This window comes from Camelus ferus, chromosome 8, assembly GCF_009834535.1.
Source record: "Camelus ferus isolate YT-003-E chromosome 8, BCGSAC_Cfer_1.0, whole genome shotgun sequence".
Taxonomy (NCBI): Eukaryota; Metazoa; Chordata; class Mammalia; order Artiodactyla; family Camelidae; genus Camelus; species Camelus ferus.
This window is the reverse complement of record NC_045703.1, coordinates 66,450,658-66,473,937: the sequence shown is the minus strand read 5'-3', so window position 1 is coordinate 66,473,937 and position 23,280 is coordinate 66,450,658. Positions and strand designations below refer to the sequence as shown.

Below are 23,280 nucleotides of genomic sequence, written 5' to 3'. Positions count from 1 at the left end.
TTTTAAACATGTGCACTTCACTCTATGTCAATTACATCCAAATCAACCTATCAAACAGAAACCAACTATTAACAGTTGATGCTCACGGGAAAGCAGGGACCACAGGGATGAAGAGCACACACATCGTGAAGTCAGAGGTTCAGGTTCAAATCCCTGCTCTTCCATCTTCTGGTTGGGCAACTGACAATCTCATCAAACCTCAGATTTCTCCTCCATAAAGTAGGGATACTGTTAGCTACTTTGTAGAATTCTCATAACAATGAAATAAGATGATGCATGGAAGAAGTTTGTAGCACAGCGCCTGGCAAACATGAAAGTCCAGTAAACAATAATGCTGTTCTTCTAAATCCGAAGCCATACAGCTATTGTGACTACTGCCATATTGTTTACATTTTACAACAGTATTATTTACAAAATGATCACAGTAGTGATTATGAGCGATGATGTGAACATAATATTTAAAGAAGTCTAATACCTTAGTTTAAAAAAACAAATTCTAAGGCATAATCAAGAAGAGAAAAAAGAATAGTTACTACAAGAAAAAGACTCACAAAATATGTTTAAAGTAACAGTGAAGAAAGTATGTATTTCTACCCTCAAGGGACTGTAAGTCTTGGGAAAGAAAATAACCACGGACCCCCAGGAGGAGGGGATACTGTCTCAGGAGTACAAAACAATCAACTCGCTCACTTACAAAATCAGCACTAGAAAATAATGCTCTATTCAATAAATGAATAGCTTAACCTAAAATCCATATTTTAACTCTAAAATGTGAGTTAATAGGAGGAGAGGAGAAAGATGAGCAGTTGAGACCCAGAAGAAAAACAAAGCTTGCGCTTGGCTCCCAGTGCTGGGCCTCGAGCTGGGGCCTGGCGCTCAGCGGGCACCCGGGACCCTGTCTTACTTTGCTCCTGTGGTACCTTCCACCGCCTTTCCTGACACGGGAAACTTCCCACCACGAGCACTTGGGAGGCCGTCTTTGTCTGCAGCAGCTGAGCAGAATCACCTCTGTGTCCTCTGAGGCCAGACCAGCCTCACGGCTCCACCTGGCATTCACCTGTGCCAAGGGTTTGAAAGTCTATCTTTTCCTTGAGTGAGCCCAAGAAGAAGGTGTGAAGCTTGGAGAACAGGGCCTGGGCCCCCCTGCTACAGACAGCGGCCCTCCAGCCGCCATGGGTCCGGTGATGCCTGGGCTGGGGCGGGGGGTAACAGTCCCAGGGACTGTCAGGCAGTGGCGTAACCAGAGTGGCCGCTGTACGGACCCAACACAGACTACGGGGGCTTGTCTGCGCACTTATTCTTAGGTGCCAAAGTGTGCATCTGAAACTAAAAAGTAAGTAAGTAAAAGAGAACAGTATAATCCCAGGAAACCCTTGGGTTTTAGACATTTTCTTTGAAGTCTTAAGAGCTATCAATCCCTTCATGGCTTTTGCATCACGACCCCGCAGTGTTCACAAAGCCGCCTCTGTCCCTCCAGAGATGGGCTCACCTGTCATTCGTGAATTGACCTTGGGAACGAGGGCCCCTTTCATGCCCTGGGTCATTTCCCCCTCGTTACAAGCTACAGGTTTGGGGTCCAGCTCCTCCACACATCCATTCAACATTCGCTGAGCACCTACTTTGACCATGTGCAAGCAAATACAATGTTAGACCCTGTGTGGACGTGACACAATTGAACTTAGGGGAGGAAAAAAACAGTAGAAACAACTCCAGGAGCTGACTAACTTGGGGGCAGAGAACAAGTACTCTGTGCCATCCTCAGCAAGTCCCCTGAATGGGAAAGCCGCAGAACACAGGGGAGGGAGGACCGGGTGCGGGCTGCTCAGCCCCGCACCGTGCACAGAAACCTGCACAGCATGAAGCGACCCCAGAATGAGGTCCCCAGCCAGACTCACAGCCTGGTTTCCAAGGCTTGAAACACGATGTGAAAGATGCCACACAGAAATGTTAGGGGAGGAAGAGCCTAGCACACGGCCCTGTAATCTGTCCTGTGACGACGACGTATCAGGTTTGAGCCAAGAAGCCACTGGTCCTTCTCAAAGCACTGCCTGCCACCAGGCCTCTCACTCCCAGTGGAGCAGAGTGGAGGAGCCATCCGACAGAAGACCAGAGCACTCGGGAACGTGGGTTGTGGTTTTGATCTCATCCCCCAGTGAAAAGTCACAGCTTAGGAATAAAAAGGAAGAAATGAAAAATGGACAATGTCTACAGGATGTTATTCAAGAATTGACCTGAACAGATCAATCACTTATCAGAGGGGACAATGCCCAGATCAGCTGTGACAACACAGGGGGCTGATGTGACATGTGCAGAGAAGGTGCTCGCAACGCTCAGAAGAAAATGATGGAAAAGTGAGTGCAAGCAGTCGGCGGGGGTCTGAAGTCTCCACTCCATCACATGTGCGGAGCCTGGCCAAGGGAACAAACGTCTTTGAAAACACAGGAGACAAGCAGTACCTGGTAAGTCCCTGCAGGACCTGGAAGGTGGTCTTGACTTGACTGGCAATGGGAGGTGGGCAAGACACAGCCAAAAGGAGCAGACTGACAGAAGAGACAGAAGGACTGCCACTGTCCTTCAGAAAGATAAACATGTACACAGAAGTCCATGAACTGGAAGTCCACAGAACACGGGGCTGAGAGAAAAAGGAGAGAGGAAGCACGCTTCTCACGGTCAAAACCTGAGCTCAAAAATACCATCACATCCCCCCAGAAGCCCCTCCCTGTACGCCCCCTCTAAGTCACTACCCACCCAAGAGTAATACTGATCCGGAAGTAACAGCATGGATTCATTCATTTTGCCTGGTTTTGTGATTTATACACATGGAATCACACACTATGTTCTATCTTGTATTTGGCATATTTTATTCAACAATTACATTCACAAAAGTCATCCTCAATGTTGCATGTTGCTGTCCTCACTCACTCTCACTGCTGTATAATATTCCATTACAGGAAGATGCCACAATTTATGTACTCATTCTACTGTCGATGGGTAGTTTACAGTTGGGAGCTATTTAGAATTGTGTTGCTATGATATGAAAATTTAAATGTTTGGTCTATATTTTGCATTTCCATTGCACCAACTTACACTTTCACTAGCAGGGTACAGAGCTCTGGCTGCTCCACATCCTTACCAACTTTGGCATTTTTTTTTTGCATTTTTTATTTTAACCATTCTGGTGGGTGTATGATAGTATCACTAAAATACTCTGAAGATATATTTTACTAATTATATTTTGTTTACTTCCAAAAAGGAATGAAGGTAGCTTATAATAAAAAGCCAGATTTGACAGAAACAATCTTAAAGGATTCTAAAAAGGTAAAACAATAAAGAAAGAGGGTAATTATACCAGCAACCTACATACCAGGATGTTAGTAATTACTACAATTCAGCATAAAACTTATTTCGAAAATGTCTAGCAGCTAATACCAAAAGAGAAATGTGATGACTGCACAGCTAATAAATGGAGCCATAACAAATGGTCAGAGGAATCCTGTTTGCGGGTTTAGATCAGAGTTAGCAGCGTAAGGGATACTGTCTTCAGCAGCAATTTTATAAAAAACATTGAAACACTTTACAGAAGGTTCTCTAATATCTAAATTCCTTTCTAGACATAATGTTACCTTGTGAATCTCTGAGGCAGCTCTTGGATAACCGAACTTTTTGGAGTGAGCGGCTAGACTGTATGTTAGACTTCCCCTTTCAAATATCAATTTTCTTAGGAGCTTTTTGAAAAACAAATAATTTTCTCTCCTGATGATAAATGTAATTAATAAAAGCTCCTTATGAAAAAGAGGAGAAAAAAAGAAATTAAACATTAATGCCACCACCCAGAGATAGCCTTCAGTTTTCTATCATATAAAATTTTAATTAACACTTTTAATTCATACATTTTCTTTCCTTTTTTAAAAAATCAGTATGTGTTTTGTTCTATCCATCCTGCTTTGTGACCAGTTTATTATTTTACCAGCCACAGAAGACCTAATTTATTTATTTAAACAGAGCTTTACTGCTGAAATACGGATTGCTCCCAACTTCCTGCTATGAGGAACACTTTTGAAAATAAATCTACCTTTCTAATTATTTCTTTAGAATAAACTCCCAGAAGCTGAATGACGGGGTCAAAAAGAATTTACCCACAGAGGCTTTGGTATATTGCTGAATTGGTCTCAGAAGTTCAATTTATATCCCCATTCACCTGTGTGAGAGAACTTACATTTCCTCAACCCTAGATGTTATTTTTCTTGTTGGTATTTTGACTGTTTGATAGGCGGAAAAAAAAAAAAAAAAAGACATTCCGTCTTGTACTCTCTACATCTTTGGTTCTTAGCAAAGAAAAACATCATTTCATAGGTCTGTTGGCCATCTGAATTCCTTATTTTGTGAAGTGCTACGGTGTTTATTCTTCAATTCAACCAATAACTATTTATTACAAACATAACTGCTGCCAGGCACTCTGCTGGGTACTGGGGATACAGGAATATACCAAAAAAAAAAAAAAGAAAAAAGAAAAATCTCGCAAATCCCAAGGGTCCTGAGTCTGAGCTTTCTGGATGCTGCAGAGGGCTACCAAAGTGAAGCTCTGGGGGCTGGCATAACTCAGGCGAGCTGTTCTGACGGCAGCCTCCCTACTGTGCCCAGACTAAGACCGCTTCACCTGCCTTCCGTTAGCAACAGCAAAATGGCACGAGACAAGTTGATCTGAAATGCATATAAAACTACTTAGGAATAAGTTTAAGAAGAAATGTAAACAGATATAGAAGATGGAAGGAGAGAACCCAATCAAAAACAAACAAACCCAGGAAACAAACCTTGAGGGGGAACTGCTGAGAACTCTGATAGAGGGCTTTCAGGAGATGGTGTTCTGACTGGGAGGACAGGAAGGAGAGGTCCTGCATTCTCCATCAGAAGGATGAGCAAAGAGCAAAGTCTACAGCCAGGGCGGTTGGCACAGGGTGAGACCAAAGTGCGCCTGCGCTCAGGGCACATGTCTGAGGCCCTGCCGGGGTTCCACTGCTGCGTCAAGACCCTGAGGACACAGGCAGAACGCCGATCAGATTTTCTGAGGACAAAGTTCGAGGAAACCATTCGTACAACAAAGAACAGAATCCAGAGCCAAACTCAAAGATCCGGAGAGGCTAGGGCAGGAAGCCAAAAGCAAAGAGGAAGTTCAAGAGCGGCCAGGCACAGAGGCAGGGAGCGAAGGGGCCCAAACCGCACAGTGACAGAGGACAAGTCCGGGGGGGTCCGAGGGCGCTGCAGCTTCCACGGGAGCCGGCTGTCAGGGCTCCAGCGACACCTGGGGGGGCCGCCTGCTCCCTCCACGGTGGGCCCCCACCTTGGCCTGGCTGCCGGAGGGGTTGGGGAGGAAACCTGGAGGCCCCCAGGGCGTCGTGAAGGACAGAAGGGGATGAGACGGTCATCTTCCGACATTGCACAGGTGTCAGGCAGACAAAGGAAAAGCTCGTGTGAGGTAGTCTAGAGACAGAGGATGGAAAAAAGCAGTGTGACCCTAACAACAGCTGCCGTTTGCTGAGCACCTACAGCAAGCAGGTGCTGGGCACCAACCCTGCCGGGTCTCCCAGAAATGGGGAAAACCACAGAGGGCACAGGAGGGAACCAGACACCATGACCTCGTGGGACAGGGGACACACATGTCCAAATAAAAACCTGTTCAAGCAGCATTATTCATCAGAGTCAAAAAAACGAAAACAACCCAAATGCCTATCAACTGATGCTTGGATACACAAAGGCCGCAAACACACAATGAGATACTATTTGGCGAAAAGAGGAATGAAGTACTGATACCTGCAAAGCACGGTGAACTTTGAGAGCACTGCTTCGTGAAAGACGTCATTCACATGCTAAGTGATTCCTTTCCTACGAAATGCCCAACACAGGCAAACCCACAGACATAGAGGGCAGATTAGTGACTGCCTGGGGGGCCAGGGGAGGGAGGAGCGGGACATGGCTGCATAACAGGCTTCCCTCGTGTGTGAATGACATCTCAACAAAGTGTAGTTTAATAAATGCACAGGCACCAGCATTTAATAGCCCCAGCTACATGAGGGAGTGGTTTTTCAATAAGGAAATGGAGGTGCAATAATGTCAAACAGTTAATCGTGGTGCCAGGATCTGAACCAGCTCTTCTGTCAGATCCAAAACCCACATTCCTAGTCACCAGGCTTATCAGTCTGACTCCCAGCAAGTGGCAGGAACAAGGAGGCTGATTTCAGCTGGACGCGAGACAGGGAAGTCTGACCACCAGAGCTGTGTGACCACGGGCAGGCCCCTCACCAGAGGTCTGGCAGGGTCTGAAGACCGCCCATTGCAGAAGGTACCGGAGAAGGGAGTCCTGGCTTTCAAGGAGCACATGCCGGGCTACCTTCTAGCTGGAAGAAGGCTGCTCTTCTCTCTTCTAAATCTCAGAGAACACCACGGTTTTCCAACTCCATGCTGTTTCTGTAAGCTCTTTCTGGTTCCATATACGTAAGAAACTATGGTTTTTCCATAGTTTTAGACCGTACATGTCGTCCACTGGCCAAAGTAACGTGATTTCGACGCTGTGACTATTTCAGCCATTCCAGCATCGAATGGAAGTAAACAAATGAGCCATGGAAACACTGTGGTATACTTACGGTGAAGTTCATTTCCTTGATGGGTGGACTCAGGTGCTCGAATCCCACAATCACCGTATACTGAGTGTAATTCAAGTAGCCAAGGTGAACCACAATGATTTCTGCACATTTCTGCAAATACACAAGGAGGATCTGTGTCTTTAAAGCAAGCAAGACTCTCCCACCAACTGACCCATGAAGTAACATGTTCCAACAACAGATGATCAGGACCGATCATCTCCAGGGAACCAGCCAGAAGCCCAGAAAAATTCAGATGCCAGCCAAAAACAGTTCTTAGAAAGAAAGAACCAAATGAGTATTTTTAGAAACAAATAATACATGATTTACAGTCATTAAAACCTTTCTACTTCGGAAGATTCAAAATAGTACATCACCTGCATAAAAAGGTAAGTTAATGAAACACAAACCTGATGTTTCCACAAACACACTTGTGCGAGGTGGGCGGGGCACCCTGGCTGAGACACAACAAACCCCAGCCCTGGCCACACTGTGCTTCCTGGCCCACTCCTGCACTTGCTGTAACGACATGGAGTGGATTATGGATTTTCCGTCTCTCCACTATCCTATTGCCCACGGGGAGCCCCCTGCAGCCTGTTAGGAGGTCAGGATCACATCCAGGGCACAGGCTGTGTGGACAGGAGCTGGCGAGGCTCTGTAGGCGTGTGGTGTGTGCATTCACTGGTCGGCCCAGCCTCTCTTCTGTCCTTTAGAATGAAGACTCGGGTCTTTTCTATTCAGAGAGGAGAGGGGCACCAAGCCTCAGTGCAGACGTGGACCGTACTCAGTAGCCAGGCCAGCACACCCCTCAGAGCCTCCTCGGGATCTGACAGAACGTGCCCACCCTGCGCCACAGGAGTCCGGCCACTGCCCACAACCACCCGGCCGCTCCGTGGCACTTGCTGGAGCCGTGGCTCTAAATTGTGCAGAGTCACCCTACCGATGATCAAAGGCTTCCCGAGCCAGGAATGTCTGAGGTCAGGGCAGGAAAACAGAGCTCGGTGTCACATGAGAAGGCTTAAAAAGACAGGAGGGTGGCCGGCGGGGAGAAGGCACTGATCTAGGGGACAGGAGAGAGTGGGAGAGGTGAGTGGGAGGCCCTCGGCGATAGGCATGGAGAGGCTGGGGGCTCTGGCGACCACAGGCCCTGCTCTCCCGGCTGACGCACGAGCCAACTGCTGTTTTTATCACATCTGAGCTGTGGTTTCTCTCCCACCCGCTCAGCCTTCCCCGGCTGTGCCACCAGCCCTCAGGGCACATGAGTGTGGGGCCCGGGTCTCAGCAAAACCGAATCCACCTTTCACCTCTGCAGCTGGTCACAGGACGATGTGCAGAGGGGCAGCCGAGGACCCAGTGTGACCAGGAAGGATTTAGGTTTACATTAGTAAATAGATTTGTGCTGCTCAGATAAGTACTTCTTACAAGATAAGAATCTGGATTTTCAGGGGATGTTTTAATTAACAAAAGAGTTACACCTCAGAATATATGTATCTTCAAGTTTGAAAAAATTACAGTGAAAGCACCTGAGAGTTTGGGGATCCCAAGTTCAAGCCGTGGTTTGGGCACTGATTACAATGCACCTTAGAGAATCACTTCACGAGAGCACCTTAGCTTCCTCACCTGAAGGTCAGACCTCCTTGCTACCTACAGTAAACAAAGTTTCTTCTTTACATCAAAAAAACAAAAAGGAAAGGCAATATGAAAGGGAGGCCAATATCCCTGCAACAAAAATTCCATCTTTTTTTAAAGTCAGGGCAATGTTCCTTGAATGGTCAAGGAGAGACTGGAGCAGAGAGGGACAAACAGAACAGAGAAGTCCCCAAGGGTGGCACAGAGTAAACTGAAGTAGGGCCACCAACAGGGGCGCGGAGAAGCCATGAAGGGCCACCGTCAAGGTGCACAGTATGGCAGGCGCTTCCGAGAAGGAAGGACAAGTGGCCTCTCGGGCAGCCTGGCCCTATTCAAGCACAGGTTGTACGTGGGGCAACCGCCTCATCTCAGCTGGCTTGAGACTTCCCCTGGTTTAAAACAAAATCTTCCACCTTGGAAAATCCCTCTGCCTGGGCAAACCAGGCAGATCAGTCACACTGGTCTCAGGATAAAGTCACTAAGCACCTGTTCATCACCTGCTCGGTCTGAGAACCAGCAATGTCAGGTGCTGAAATACCAGCTGAGGCTGGACTCCAGGCCCAGTCGGCCCGGGGATGGAGAAGGATGCAGCATGCACAGTGGTCCTTTCAGACCCCACGCCTGTCATCCCTCCCATTTATTCAGCAGAACTGACAGCGCACCTACTGTACCCCCGGGCACTGGGGGTCCACGGACCCTCCCACTGGCTCGAACAGTGCAAGTCTCACAGGCTTGATCCAACCTGATCCTCACCACTCTCTGCAGACACCCTGAGAAGGTGTAACCTCCGCTTTAAGGACAAGGAAAACACACTTGAGAAACTGGCCCAGCCCTGCTCACCTGGGTGATAAACGGGGGAGGCAGAATGAGAGTCCCGTCACTTCTGGGGCTTCCCAGAGCCACCTGCAAGGCCCATCCCACAGGCCCTGGAGGGCAGGTGGGCATAGGCACAGCTCAGGGTGGGAAGGAGACGCTGCGATGACTGTGCTGGGAGGGGGCACTGCCGGCACACCCTTCCTATAGCCCAACCCCCTTGGGCTATGGTTCTGACCCATTTCAGGATCTTCTAGCAGACGTCAATCAAGTGGGACCAGAGCCAGCCTCTGGACAGGAATCCTTTCCTATCTGCTGTCCTTCTCACCAGGAAAAACTGCCTAGTATCTCACCGGGATTAACTAGGCAGTGTGTGTGTGGGTATTAAGGGCAGAAGCTCCAGAATAAAAGATCACAGCCCTCCTGCTTATGATCTGTCACTTTGGACAAGTGTTTTGAGCTGTCTAGTCTCTTATTGTATAAAATGAGGCTCGGATGACAGTTCCTGGTTGTGGGCTTGCTCCGGGGACTGAACAAGACCATATATGGAGAGTACCTGGCAGGGAGCCACGTTCCTAGTCCCTTAACCAACGCCTTCTCTCTGGATGCACCCGGTGCTGTCTAGACTACCCAAGACCCATTTAGTCTCGACGGAGCCTCTTTGCTAGAGCAGGGACCTGGCTCTGATCATCGGTGCTGGCGGAATATGGCGCTAACAAAATCTGGAGTGAGTGAGGGCTCCTCTCCCACTGTGTGCCATCCGGTTTCCTACCCCAGGGCCACACAATGTACCCTGGAGTAGACTCAAAAAAGCAGGCACTCTTCCTAAGAGGCCTGGGTCCCAGGGCCCCCCAGACAGATCGGGGCGTTCATCCCACAGCTGCAAACGACCCAAGGCCTCAGCAGTCAGGAAAGACCATGGGACAGCAGTAGGCAGACCTTCACGTGAGACAGGCAGCCCATCAACAGTCATCTGTGGACACCCATGCAGAAGGTTACACAGACAGTGCCAACTGGCACCAGGGTGCAGGTGTATGTGCGTGTGTGCATGAGTGTGCATGTGTGTACTGCGTGTGCACATGCATAAGAATTTATGTTATCGGTGTGTACAGTTAGATGGGCTTCCCATGCCATTGCTGGTGTGACTCAATTTTTTTGCCTCAGAAAGCAGCTCGGCGACAGTGCAGCAAGGTGAGTAATCACAGACCAGGCGGAGGCGCTCACCTCTGCACATGTGAGGGTCCTTGTCCGATTGTGAACTTTGTTATGAATGGTGGTTCCATCCTGAGCTACACCATCGACCTTAACAGTCATGAGGAAGTTCGTCTGAAGAGATGTTTCTACAAAAGAAAGAAATCCAGTGTCAGAGACCACGAGAGGCTGTCACATCTGCAAAAGCGCCTGCCTGGCCGTGTGTTATCCAGGAGGGCCCCGCGACCCAGCAGCCTCTGCACATCTGCGAGCCTCACGCTTGGTGGCAAAGTCAAGCCCTTCCATGCACTTCCGCTTCTGACCCTCCATAAAAGTTCATTTCACAAAAGGGCAACTATTTCATGGCTAAGAAAGTTTTATTTTTTGATTTCCCACACAAATTTTTATTAATTTTGTACCAAAATAAAAATAGGTTTATTTTTTGTGATTATATAATTTATTATTTTTCTGATTATATGCTCATTGCTAAAAAATAAAAGTCAGAGAACAAAAAAATACAAAGATGGTAGTAAACATTTATAATCCACCACCTGGAAAAACTGTAATTTCATGTTCGGGCCCCTCCTTCCAGACCATTTATAGACATACAAGTATATAGTGATATCAGTTTATTTGTGCTCTTTAAAATGTTGGGAAAAGGGTGTTTTTTTTTTTGTAATGTGCAATTTTTTCCCTTTAATTTACTGCAGTCATTGCGTTATCTTTCCAAATTCTTTCAACCAAAGTGTCTCGTCTGAATCACAGAACACAGAACATGACGTGGGGCATCTTCTCAGAGAAGATGTTGGACCAGCGCTGCTCGAGACAGACAGAATAGGTGATTACCAACGGTGGGTGCTCTGGGCAGGGTTTCTCAGCCTCAGCACCACTGGTATTTTGAGGCCAGACGATTCATGACTGTGCGGAATGCTGCATTTTAGGATGTTTTGCAGCATCTTTGATCTCCACCCACGGGATATTACTAGCATCCCCTCCTCCCCAGTTGCGACAGCCAAAATGTCACAACGTCACTAGACACTGCCAAGTGTCCCTGGGGGACAGAACCACTGCCTTAGGGCACCGGGACTTAATTCTCTCCCAGAACCCCACTGAAAAAGGCTGCGACTGCAGCCCCTACACCACGCAGCCGCTAAGCTAAGCTGACCGGCACCCTGAAGGATGGCCAGTATCCCCGAGGGCCGACTGGAGGTCCCTGAGCAATGACGGGGTGCCCTGAGCACAGCATCATAACCTACCCTGGCGGGCACTGAAGCAGCTTCCAAGTTGTTACTAAAAAGAATAATGACCATCCCTATAATCTATCTCTGCGCACTTGCTGAAAGATTTTAAAGCTCTTTCGACCTTTAAAATGCGGTGCTCTGTACAAAGAAAACTCATTCTAAAATGTCAGGCTTCATACCTTTTGACTGATCCAACTCGACAACACATGTCAGCCACAGCTGCTGGTTGTATGTAGACAGTGGTTTTCCAAGTATTTGAATTGGTTTTAGCTGAGACAGAAAGAAAAAAAAGAAGTTACATAATCCACGTGACCATTTTAACTGAGTCCACCAAATGCCTCCGCTTCACAGACAAAGTTTACATTTACAAAAAAGGTCTGAGTGTCAGCTCTGAGACAGAACCATGCAGTTTTCCTTTAGATGATATAAGTGAAACTCCACCTTCCAGAAAAAGAAAGGACTAACTTTCCTCTGCAATTCACTTCTGTCTCTCATGAAAATCTCTAAGCAGGTAGTTTCCACCACCTACAGCCTTGGGACAATACATTTACTTAAATACCAAGAAAAGGGGAAAAAATTAAACAGTATATGATGATACATATAATAAGATAATGAAGAACACAAAAATATTTTCATATGCACAAGAATCATTTTTTCACTAACAATACGCCAGGCATGTCACTGTTTGACATCTGGTATTTTCAGCTTTAACACCCCTAAAGAGAAAAATTAGAGGAGACCATGTTGCCAGGGATGCTTCTGTGGTGTCTGCTGAAAAACACAACACTGGTCCAAAACAACACTGGACACAGAAGGGGTCTGAGCCCATCCCTAGCTCCAAAGACCAGCACTATCTGAATGCAGAGTCTTTGAACATAAATGGGTGGGGTTTGTGTTTCAATGCTTCTGGGAGGCCTCAGTGAAATGCCCTGTGACCGAAGACTTGCCCAAAAGCCACTGAGGTGCTGAAACCCTACTGGAGGATGACCCATCACCTTTCAGAAGTGAGGATGATCTTTTGAAAACAAGTTAGTTCCATGGGACAGGTGTTATTTTTGGTGTCAAACAAGGACTTACAGCCAGAGACAGAAATTTTAAAAGACCAAACTATGGTCAGGAAACCCAATGGTAGCACCTCTTCAAATAGATCCTTAGCCTGAGAGTTAAAGAAAATAAAGAAATGCAAAAAAAAAAAAAAAAAAGTGATGAAAGGCTAAGCGAGGGCCCTCTCAAACTAGCAGTAGCAAAAAAACAGAGTTAAGTTTTCCTTGTTCTCCTTTTTGCCTTTTTGAGAATTGTAGGAGGAAACCAAGCAGGGGGCCAGGAGAATGAAGAAGACAAGGGAGCATTTAGGGTCAAGTAATTAAATTTAAGCCACACACGTTATGATACAGTGAGAATGTGGGACAATCGTGTTCAGTCTACAACAAAGATACTATGTTTGATGCAAAGAAAAAGAAAAGGTTCAGTTGTTTGGGCTCTCACAAGTCAGCATTTATTAAATACCAAAATTCTCCAACTGAAGGTTCTTTGTTTTTCTCTAAAGATGGTAAAGAATCAAGGCACATATAAAAAAAAAAAAAAGGAAAGAAACAGGATTTTCCATTTAAACTGAGTGCATGTAAGAAATACCAAACAATCACTAGAAAGAACTGTTACTGTTAGAAACCTGGCAGGGAGACCACGTCTTAACTTGGGCCAATATAAGAAGAAAGGGTCAGATACTTAAGTGAGCATTGTCAGAACTTAAAATCTACTAAGACTTGCACACGTGAGGAAGCAGGACTAGTTAACCAGGCACTGGAAGGGAACTGTGGTTCCTTAAGAGGTAACACCACCACCCTTTCTCAGTACTGAGGTAACCATTACAGCAGAAAAGGTAATTTTAGCAAACAAGGACTCAGTGGCCAGCGGCTAACAGTGGAGTAAGAAATGTACGTTGCCTGAGAAGCGAGCTGCAGGGCAAGGGGGTGTCTACCTTAATGACCCTCAAAGCAGGACCATTTCTCAGTGACCCAGAACTTTACAGGACTCACCGGCTACCACTTAGACCCAGACTGACTTACCTTTTTGCTATTATTTAGTGAAAAATTAGCTGCAGAAGTCTGGATCACTCTGGGCCCTAAAGTGTAACAGAGAAAGAAAAAAGCAAGTTATAAGTACATTGATAATTAATGTATTGATTTTTTTTTCCAAATGCCAAGGAAGACTCATACATTAGATGGATGTGGTCTTATTTTCCTGGTCTGTCTCTGGAGGTTATATACATAAATATGTAAAATATATAAACATACAAACACAGATACACAGTATCTACTCTGCTGCACCTCACATGACCCAACACAATGCACTGTTTCCATGGGATTCTGCACGTGCAGACCCTCTCCTCTGCTCTCCGGGACGGCTCTCGCTGTAGTGCATGGATCCAAAAAACATTCAAGACACAGACACTGTCTATACATTTTGTAAAGTATGAAGATTTCTGCTAAAAAAACACGATCTATTCATCCAATTAATCCAGTCTTCCAAAAATATTAAGTTGAGGATATTGAAAAAAAAAAGCATTACATACACAATATACACTCAAGGCTTTTCTGGAAATATTCACAGAACCTTAGCAATGTTTCAGCGCTTTGGTCTTATAAGAAGTAGTCAAAGGAAACACTGTGAACCTGCTTTTAATTTAATTTAGAACTGGGTTTGTTCTAAAGCAAAGTCCCCTCAGCTCATAGCGCCAGTTTTCGGGGCTGCCTCAGTGGCCACGCCCAGGCTGCTGCCCACGACCCTCCCCCTGGAGGAGCTACACAAGCGCACACGCCAACGGGGCAGGAGCACGTCTCTGGAGCATGTTACGCACGCTGAGCAGACACATCTCTGCGTAGGAAGGAGGCTTGTACCCACAGATTCTCAATCTGAGTGCACGCCCGGCCCAGGAGGTAAGGCAGTCTGGTTTCCCAGAAAGAACTAAGAACTAGGAGTCAGGAAAGCCCAGATTCTAGCCTCAGCCAGTACAGCTTCTCAGATCTCCACCTCCTCATTTGCAAAGTGAGGGTGACTATCCCAGTGGTCCCTAAGGCACTCCTAACTCTGAAATCCTAATAACTTTACCATATAAAGTAACTGGGAGCAGAGGACTTGTGATGGTGACTTTGTGTCAAGTTGACTGGGCCACAGGGTACCCAGATATTTGGCTAAACATTATTCTGGGGTGTCTGTAAGTGTGGTTCTGGGTGAGATCACTTTTTGAATCAGTAGACTAACGTAAAGCAGACTGCCTTCCCCAGTGTGGGTGGGCCGCATCCAAACTGTTGAAGGTCTGAATAGAGCAAAAGCTGAGGGAGGGACAATCTGCTCTCCTTGCCTGGGCTCTCCACCTTCGGGCCGGCCCCTCAGTCTCCACCTGACCTTCTGGCCTTCACACACAGACCAGAACTTACACCACAGGCCCTCCCATGTCTCCAGCTCGCCTGCCGCAGACTGCGGACCTTCTCAGCCTCCACAGTCATGAGAGCCAATTCCTCGTAATGAATTGCTCTCTCTCTCCCCTCCCCCCACCATGTGTCTCTGTCTCTGTCTCTGTCTCTCCCTGTATATGTGTGTATCTCCTATCAGTTCAGTTTCTCTGGAGAACCCTGGCTAGCACAGGTTTTGGTGCTGAGAGTGGTTCTAGAGGCGCAGCATGCTAAGGATGAGTTTTCTATATTGGTTCTGGGCTCGCTGGAACCTGCTCTCTAATCTGATTAAAGATGCTAATGACCGTATGTCCAAAAGCAAAGAGAACACGGAAAGTCCGTGAAAATACACACCATACCTTCCCTGGATACTCCTCCTCAACCACCGAGGAGAAGCGAGGAGCTAAGCGGCCCTGTGTACAGTCCTTTAGAACATTCTTGGAAAACTATAAACGTACCGAGGCTGGCTGGCTGCTCCTACTGCAGCTGGACAAAGTGGTGAAAGAAAAGGACGAGCTCAGGGGTTTGAATTCCCAGCTCCAGGGCTGCAGAGAAAATCTGAAAGCTTCTAAGTGTGCCCTGAAGGAGGCCCTTACTTCCTCCAGCCACAGGGCTGAGACTGCTGAAAATCAAACTGAATCTCCTCCTGTAACTGGCTGAATTACAACACGAGTTGAACTCCCAGCCTGGCAGGGCGTCTCACTGCTGAAGTGAGTGAGCTGACGGGGAAAGAGCGGGATCCTGTTGCTGGGACGTGCAGGAAGATCCCCATGAAGCTGCGGACACAGAGCCGCTAAACTCTCAGGAGGCATCTCTCCCAGGGGAAGAGTCCTCCCCATTCCTGGGGGAAGTGGCCTTTCCACCCTCTTCTGAGGGATTAACCCTGCACTGCCCATGGAAGGCAGCTGCCACACAGGACAATGCTGATTCTCCTCAGGACCCACCCCAGCACCCCTCTGGCCTCTAGACCTAAACCCAGCTCAAGTCCCAGCAGACCCCAGAGGTGACACACAGATTGTGACCCAAAAGGAGGTGTTTTCCCGAGTTTTCTGACTTATGCAGACTGAAACCCAGGGAACATGTGTGGGATAATGGTGGAAGGAACATAAAGCTGAATGAGGCCAAATACATGGCTGTGGGCTCACAAGGCAGAGATTCTGCCTTGACAGTTGTAGCTCAGGGAGTCGGAAAGGATCGTAATAGTTTGGCTGGTTGATTAGCTAAAACATGGACTAAAAGGTGGTTCCATGAGTGAATGCTGCCCCTGCTTAGGTTTAACGCAGAGGAGGCTTGGGGAGACGTATGCTAGGGTGGATGTGTCATTTAAGACCTACTAGGAGATTCCAGAAGACAAACTTTTCACCACCATGAGAAATAAATCTGTGAGGGGAGTCCCTAGCATCCTTAAAGAGCTCTGTGGCTGCCTTCTCTGCAGCCCAGGCCTTACAGTGGGAACTACGGCCACTGAATTCGGAAAACAAAATGCAACAGGAGTAACTGGATCTAACAGGTGGCAGGGGCCAGGTGGTGGCGTGCAACTGCCAAAGGCAAGGTGGGTGTGGTCACCGGAACGCACAGTAGTTAAAGCAGCAAGCAGAACAGTCTGATCCGCACAGACCTACGGCCTCAGCTAATCGATCACGCTGTTCCTAGAAGTGAAACACACAGGCTGCCTACTAAATTCTTACTTGATCTGCATAAGCAGAAAAGTTCTAGGTCAAGTGAACAAAAGTCTAACCTGCATCATAAAAACAGAGAGTCACAACCCATCAACAGTTTCCAGATTTAAGCCAGTTTACAGACATAAAGGCCCTTGAATGAAAGGAAGGTTGGGTCCCCTTAAGAAAGCACCCCAGTACACTGCTGAAAATTTATACTGTTAATCATCCTCCCAAAGGAATCTATGGCCTTCTACCAGGGCAACTGCACCGGGAGAATAAAATCAGACATTTTGGGAACTGCTGGACACTGGCTCTGAACTGACGCTAATTTCCAGGGACTCAAAACATCACTGCTGGGGGAAGGGTACAGCTCAGTGGTAAAGCACATGCTGAGCATGCACGAGGTCCTGGGTTCATACTTCCATTTAAAAAAAAAAATCACTGTAGTCTACCAGAGGAGAGACCTATAGAAGTCAGGTGATAATGGGGTTTTAGCGCAGGGATGTGTCACAATGCGCCCAGTGGGTCCGCAAACCCATTCTAATTCTAATGCTAATTCCCCAGTTCCAGAATGCACAATTTGAACAGATATATTCAGCAGCTGTCAGAATCCCTGCATTAGTTCCCTGACTTGTGAACTGAGGGCCATTACGGTAGGAAAGGCCAAGTGGAAGCCATTTGAACTGTCTCTACCTACGAAAACAGTCAACCAAACAGCATCATGCTCCTGGAGGGATTGTGGACATGAGTGTGACCATCAAGGACCTGAAAGACGCCCACCACATCCCCACTCAACTCACTTATTTGGCCTGTGCAGAGGACAGGTGGATCTTGGAGAATGACGGTAGATAATCGTAAGCTTAACCAGGTGGTGACTCCAACTGCAGCTGCTGTACCAGATGGGTTTCGTTGCTTGGGCAAATTCACACATCCTCCGGTAACTGATGCGAAGCTACTGACCTGGCAAATGACTTTTTCTCCATCCCTAACAACAAGGCTCACCAGAAGCTCTTTGCTTTCAGCTGGCAAGGCCAGTAATTCACCTTCACTACCCTACCTCAGGGGTGTATCAACTATCCAGCCCCACACCACAACTTAGTTCACAGAGCTCTTGGTCATCTTTCCCTTCCACAAGCTATCACACTGGGCCGTTACCCTGATGAGATGAGGCTGACTGGACCTAGTGAGCAAGAAGTAGCAACTACTCTAAACTTATTGGCATAATATTTGGTGTCAGGAGGGTAGAAAATAAATTCAATTAAAATTCAGGTACCTTCCACCTTGGCAAAATTTCTAGGGGTCCCGTGGTGGGCGCCTTCTCAGGTGACAGGTAAGTTGCTGCATCTGGCCCACCCTACAACCAAAAGGGAGGTATGACACCTAGGGGGCCTCTATGGGCTTTGGAGGCAATATATTCCTAATTCGGGTGTGACACAGTGGCCTATTTACCTAGTGATCCAAAAAGCTGCTGGTTGTGAGTGGGGCCCAGAACAAGAGAAGGCGGCCCACAGGTCAGGCTGCCGCGGGAGCTGCTCCGCCGCTCGGCTCACGTGGTCCAGCAGATCCAGTGGTGCCTGAAGCATCAGTGGCAGAAAGGGGTGCTGCCTGGAGCCTTTGGCAGGCCCCACAGGTGGATCTCAGGGCAGGCCCTTAGGGTTTGGAGCAAAGCCTGCCACCCTCCACAACTACTCTCCTTTCGAGAAACACCTCTTGGCCTGCTACCAGGCCTTGGGAGAGACTGAACGCGTGCCCATGACCAACAAGTCACCATGTGACCTGAGCTGCCCAACTGCCAGCAGCAGAGACGCTGCACCATACCCTAGGGCCATCAGCCAGCTACCTGGTGGCAGGGTTGATGACACGGGACCACTTCCATTGTGGAAGGGGCAGCGTTTCGTCCTGACTGCAATAGACACTTTCTCTGGGTATGGATTTGCCTTCCCTGCACCCAGTGCTCTTGTCAAAACTACCATTCATGGATTTACCAAACACCTTATCCATAGTCAAGCTATTCCACACAGCATTGTTCCTGATCAAGGAACTCACTTCACAGCAAAAGAGCTGTGGCAATGGGCCCACAGTCATGAAATTCACTGCTCTTACGACGTTCCCCACCATCCTGAGCAGCTGGTTTGATGGAATGGTGGAATGGCCTTTAGAAGACTCAGTGACAGCGCCAGCTAAGTGGCAATACCTTGCAGGCTGGGGCAGGGCTCCCTGGACGCTGCATATGCTCCGAGTCAGCATCCAATATGTGGTGCTGATTTTCCCAGAGCCTGATCCCCAGATCCAAGAGTCAAGGGGCGGAAATGGGCGTGGTGCCCCTCACTATTACCCGCAGTGACTAGCAAAATACCGACTCCTGTCCCTGTGATCTTGTGCTCTGCTGGCCTAGAGGTCTTAGTTCCACAGGGAGGAAGGCTTCCACCCCAAGACACGGCAATGATCTCACGGAACTGGAAGTTAACACCGCCACCCCGCCACTTTGGGCTCCTTGTGCCTCAGAATCAACAGGCAAAGAAGGGGGTTCCTGTGCTGGCTGGGGTGGCTGACCCTGACCACCACGGGGAACTGGACTCTACTCCACGCTGGGGTAGGGAGGAGTACACCTGAGGAGGTCCCTTAGGGCATCTCTCAGTATTACCAGGACCTGGGATTAAGGTCAGTGGAAAATGACAACCCAGGTCAGGGCAGGAACACTAACAGCCCAGGCTCCTCAGGGGTGCAGGTTCGGGTCATCCCACCAGGTGAAGAACCATGACCGCCTGAGGTGCCTGCTGAAGGCACAGGGAGTACGGAACAGGCGGTGGAATGAGTCAGTTATGAACACCTGTTGTGACCACGCAACTAGTTACAGAAAAGAGGACTTTAACGCTCATGAGTATCTCCTCCTCATTTCGTCTTGAACAGGCCTCTGTGTGTGCATAAAGATATACACTAAGCTAACATCTTTGTTGTCTTCCCTCTCTCATTCCCCTACCAAGTAACATAAGATGTATTACTGACTTTATATCATAGTGTGTAAGTTACAGGATACAGAGGAGAAGAATTAACATCACTCAAGGACCTTACCTCCTCTTCTGGGGAAGGGTAGTGAATTTTTGGTTACATGCAGGATAGCTGTACCACATCAGAAGGACTAATGACCTTGTTATGGTCTTTATTTGGAGATTATGTGTGGTTTAAGGAGATGCGTACAGATGCCAAGTTGACAGGTGATGGACTTGTTATAGTTAATTTTATGTGTCAACTGGGCCATGGGATGCCCAGATAATTTGGTTAAACATTATTCTAATTGTGTCCTGAGGGTGTCTCTGGATGAGATTTATGTTTGAACGGTAGCTGAGTAAAGCCGACTGCTCTCCCAGTGTGGGTGGGCAATCCACTGAACAGAGCGAAAAAGGCTGAGTAAGTGAGAATTTGCTCTCCTTCCCTGACTGGCTTCCAGCTGGGACATTCCTCTGCTCCTGCATTCGGACTTGGACTCAGATTGAACTTACACCCCAGCAATCCTGGGTCTCCAGCTTGCTGACTGCAGATCTGGGGACTTCTCAGCCTCCATAATCATGTGAGCCAATTCCTCATGACGAATCTGTATCTCTGTACCTACACGTGCCCTATGGGTTCTGTTCCATGTATAGATATTATTCTATTTCTCTGGAGAACCTGCTAACACTAGTGCCCTAGGGAAGAAGGAAAGGGGGTTGGAAATCTTGACATATTTTTCCTCATCTCAGCCTTAGTACATCACTTTTCATTTCTGCAAGAGTGGAGAGGGTTGAATGTAATCATGGATGTTTGTGACAGACAGTGACTTAAGGAAACAAGAGTTGGCTGAAGTCCCGTGAGACTGGAGACCACGAGAATACTCATGCCTTCCCTACGGATCTTAAAGGACAGTGTGCTGCCTGTAACTGTGACCCCTTGGGGGCTGGCTACAGTTGCTATTGTCACCATCATCATCTTCATCAGCAGGCAAATAGCACCTAAACCTCCACCCTCTCCCCCGGCCCCTCAGCCCAGGCACCACCCAAGTTTCAGTTTAGGCTGAGAAACCAGCCTTCTTAGGCACAAGTGCCCCCTGGGACAGGCTAAGCCCAACTGTCATCACACTTTACTGTTAAGTGCCTTAATTAAATAAACACCTGCCAGAAACCAGCCTCACTGAAAAGACACTTAGGAGAAAGGAAAGAAGAAACAGCCTAAGGAAACTCCGGGTCTCCTAGCCCTTGGGTGGGACTGAAGAGACTCAGGTTTCTGGGAAGCGGACTTGGGTTCTCCGTTTCCCATCTGGGTGAAAGGGGGCTGTTCTGGACGGTTTCAAAGGCATTCTGGACTCTCACATCCTCACGGTGTGGCTCTTTCCCTCAAACAGCATCTGCAGACTCCTTCCTGCCGAGAGCCCAGAGTGTTACCACAGCAGAGGCCACCCCAGCCTTGGGCTCACCGCTGTCTTGCGCCCTCCCGGAACCTGCTGCCCTGGAACCGTTCGCGTGGCCTGTCTCCCCGATCTGCCAGCATGTTCTGGATTCCCCAGCGTTCAGGCAGGTCCTGGAGCACAATGGACTCTCCCAACAGAAGGTATTCGGTCCAGGCCACCCGGCGTTGCCAAGCTGAGCGCAGGCCCCGGCCGCTGTGCACGGCAGGACCAGGGCCACCCCTCCAGGCGTCCCCCTCCGCCATGGGTCCCTTGGCGGGTGAGAGTGAGTGGGTACAGCTGCGAGGGCGGACTGGCGCTGCCCCAGGTAACTGTAAATGACAAGGTGCAAAAACTGCTCCTCACCTCTGATCCCGACGAAGACGGTCAGGCCGAAGCAGACAAAGAAGACGACAAACACGAGCACGAAGTGGCGCTTGGAGAGCGTGTACAGCCGCATGGGCGCCAGCCTGTGGGGAGAAACCGGGTGAGCGGTGGGCGGGCAGGGCCAAGGCCTCCCCATCAGCCATGCACAGGCTGCAGCAGGCCTCCCTGCCCCTGTGAGCCCTCACCTCAGGGGAGGACCTAGTCTCAAACCAGGTGACTCGCCTGACAAAACCGTCTAAATAACCTCAATGACCACTGCTGGGGTGGGTGCCACCCCGGTATGTCCTGGGCCCAGCACTCTGTGGACATGGCTCCCCAGCTCTGCACGGGGCCAGAAAGAACCCACTCCTCGCGGCAGGAGAATGCGCTGTGGCACACATCACCAGTCCACAGCAGTGGGGGCCCAAGCCTGCCACACCCCACCTTCAGCGGCCAGAGTAGAGCCCAAGTGCGTGGAGGACCCTAAGTGATCACACGAAGACACACAGACGCAGGCTGGCAGCCACAGTCCGGTCCAGAATGGGGGGTTCCAGGCGCCACCAGCTCCACATTTTCTGTCTGAACTTCTGGCTATCCAGCTTGGAGTTTCCTGCCCAGGGCTCCTCGCAGCTTAAGGCCCCTCACTTGCGTCACCCATCCTGGTGAAGCTCAGCCAGGCCTTGCCTGTGGGGTCTGGTTTTGATGCAACTAAGCAGCTTTCTGTGACGGACACTGGCATGGAAATGAATTCAGGAGATCCGTCCTAATGCCCACCCCATCAGATCCCTCCTGTTCACCCCTACTTTATCCTTTGGTCAGAATAATACGGTGGTGGGGTAGGTATCACTTCTCTTTCAGAACTCCCTACCCCAGGGGCCGGCAAACCACAGAGAAACCTGTGAAGTACCAGATGCTGAGTGCTCGAGGTGGGGCAGGTCTCAAGCCCTCACTGCTGCCCCGACCAGCAGCCCCAGACAGGCTGTAAGGCAGCTGCCTGACCAAGCTCCAATTCAGCTGCTACAAGGGAGACCAGCCCCCACACTACGACCTGGCCAGGAGACCCACAAACCCAGAGATGAGAGCCAGTGGGGTTTTCTGTTTTGCTTTGTTTTTTTAAATTGCCCAGCATTTCCTGGTCTGGGGAGCTTAGAGGGCAGGAAGGAATTTCTCATGCCTCCCAGGCAGGAGACAGCACCCCCAGGAAGGGAGAGAAACAGGTTTGGGACCGGAAAGGGAGGGAGAGGCTGTTTGCTCTTGCAGTATGAAGCTCACATGGCCCTGCACGCACGCACACCCTCTCTCTTCCTGGGCTGGAGAGCCCTGCTCCCAGGCAGGAAACCAGCTGGGTGGCATCTCAGGGCAAAGGTGGCCCTAGTCACTCTGACGTGGCTTTGCTTACACGAAGTCAGCACTCTCCAGCAGGAACTGCCCAGCCTGCGCCAGTGAACTGTCAGATCCCCATGTTTCACAGAACGATGAGACTAGTGAAGAAATAAAGGCATGAGTGCCTCCATCTTTCCCTCGGGGACCCAGGTCTGAAGGCCGAACCACCAAAGACACTACTGTGCATGGGCAGTGAGAGCTCATGAATTAAGTGGCCTGATCCCAACTCAGATTTTGGACCCAAAAGATCATAAGAGGCCTGAGAGTCTTAAAACATGAGAACTGGTCATCACCTCCAGGAGGAAGCCCCGCCCCTTGGACGTGCACCTGGGGAAACCGAGATCCAGAGACCTCAGGACTCTTGGCCAAGATGCCACAGCTCTGCCCTTGGCAGTAACCACCACTGCCAGGAGGCGGCTCTGGGAGCAGGACGGAGCAGGGGCCCCTCTGTGAAGGCCTCTGGGGAAGCCGGGTGGGCTGGCAGGAGAAGGT

General features: G+C 48.9%; 1 protein-coding gene across 2 annotated transcripts in view; it reads right to left on the bottom strand.

Annotated features, from left to right (window-relative positions):
* Positions 1-23,280, bottom strand: part of TMEM181 (transmembrane protein 181) — a 70,291-nt gene that overhangs the window by 17,376 nt on the left and 29,635 nt on the right. For both annotated transcript variants that reach the window (XM_032485269.1, XM_032485270.1), the window contains exons 2-6: positions 21,406-21,509; positions 13,576-13,631; positions 11,689-11,779; positions 10,302-10,417; positions 6,639-6,749 (exon numbers count right to left, since the gene is read on the bottom strand). In XM_032485269.1, the coding sequence (XP_032341160.1) occupies positions 6,639-6,749; positions 10,302-10,417; positions 11,689-11,779; positions 13,576-13,631; positions 21,406-21,509 (478 nt within the window). The remainder of the gene's footprint in view (positions 1-6,638; positions 6,750-10,301; positions 10,418-11,688; positions 11,780-13,575; positions 13,632-21,405; positions 21,510-23,280) is intronic.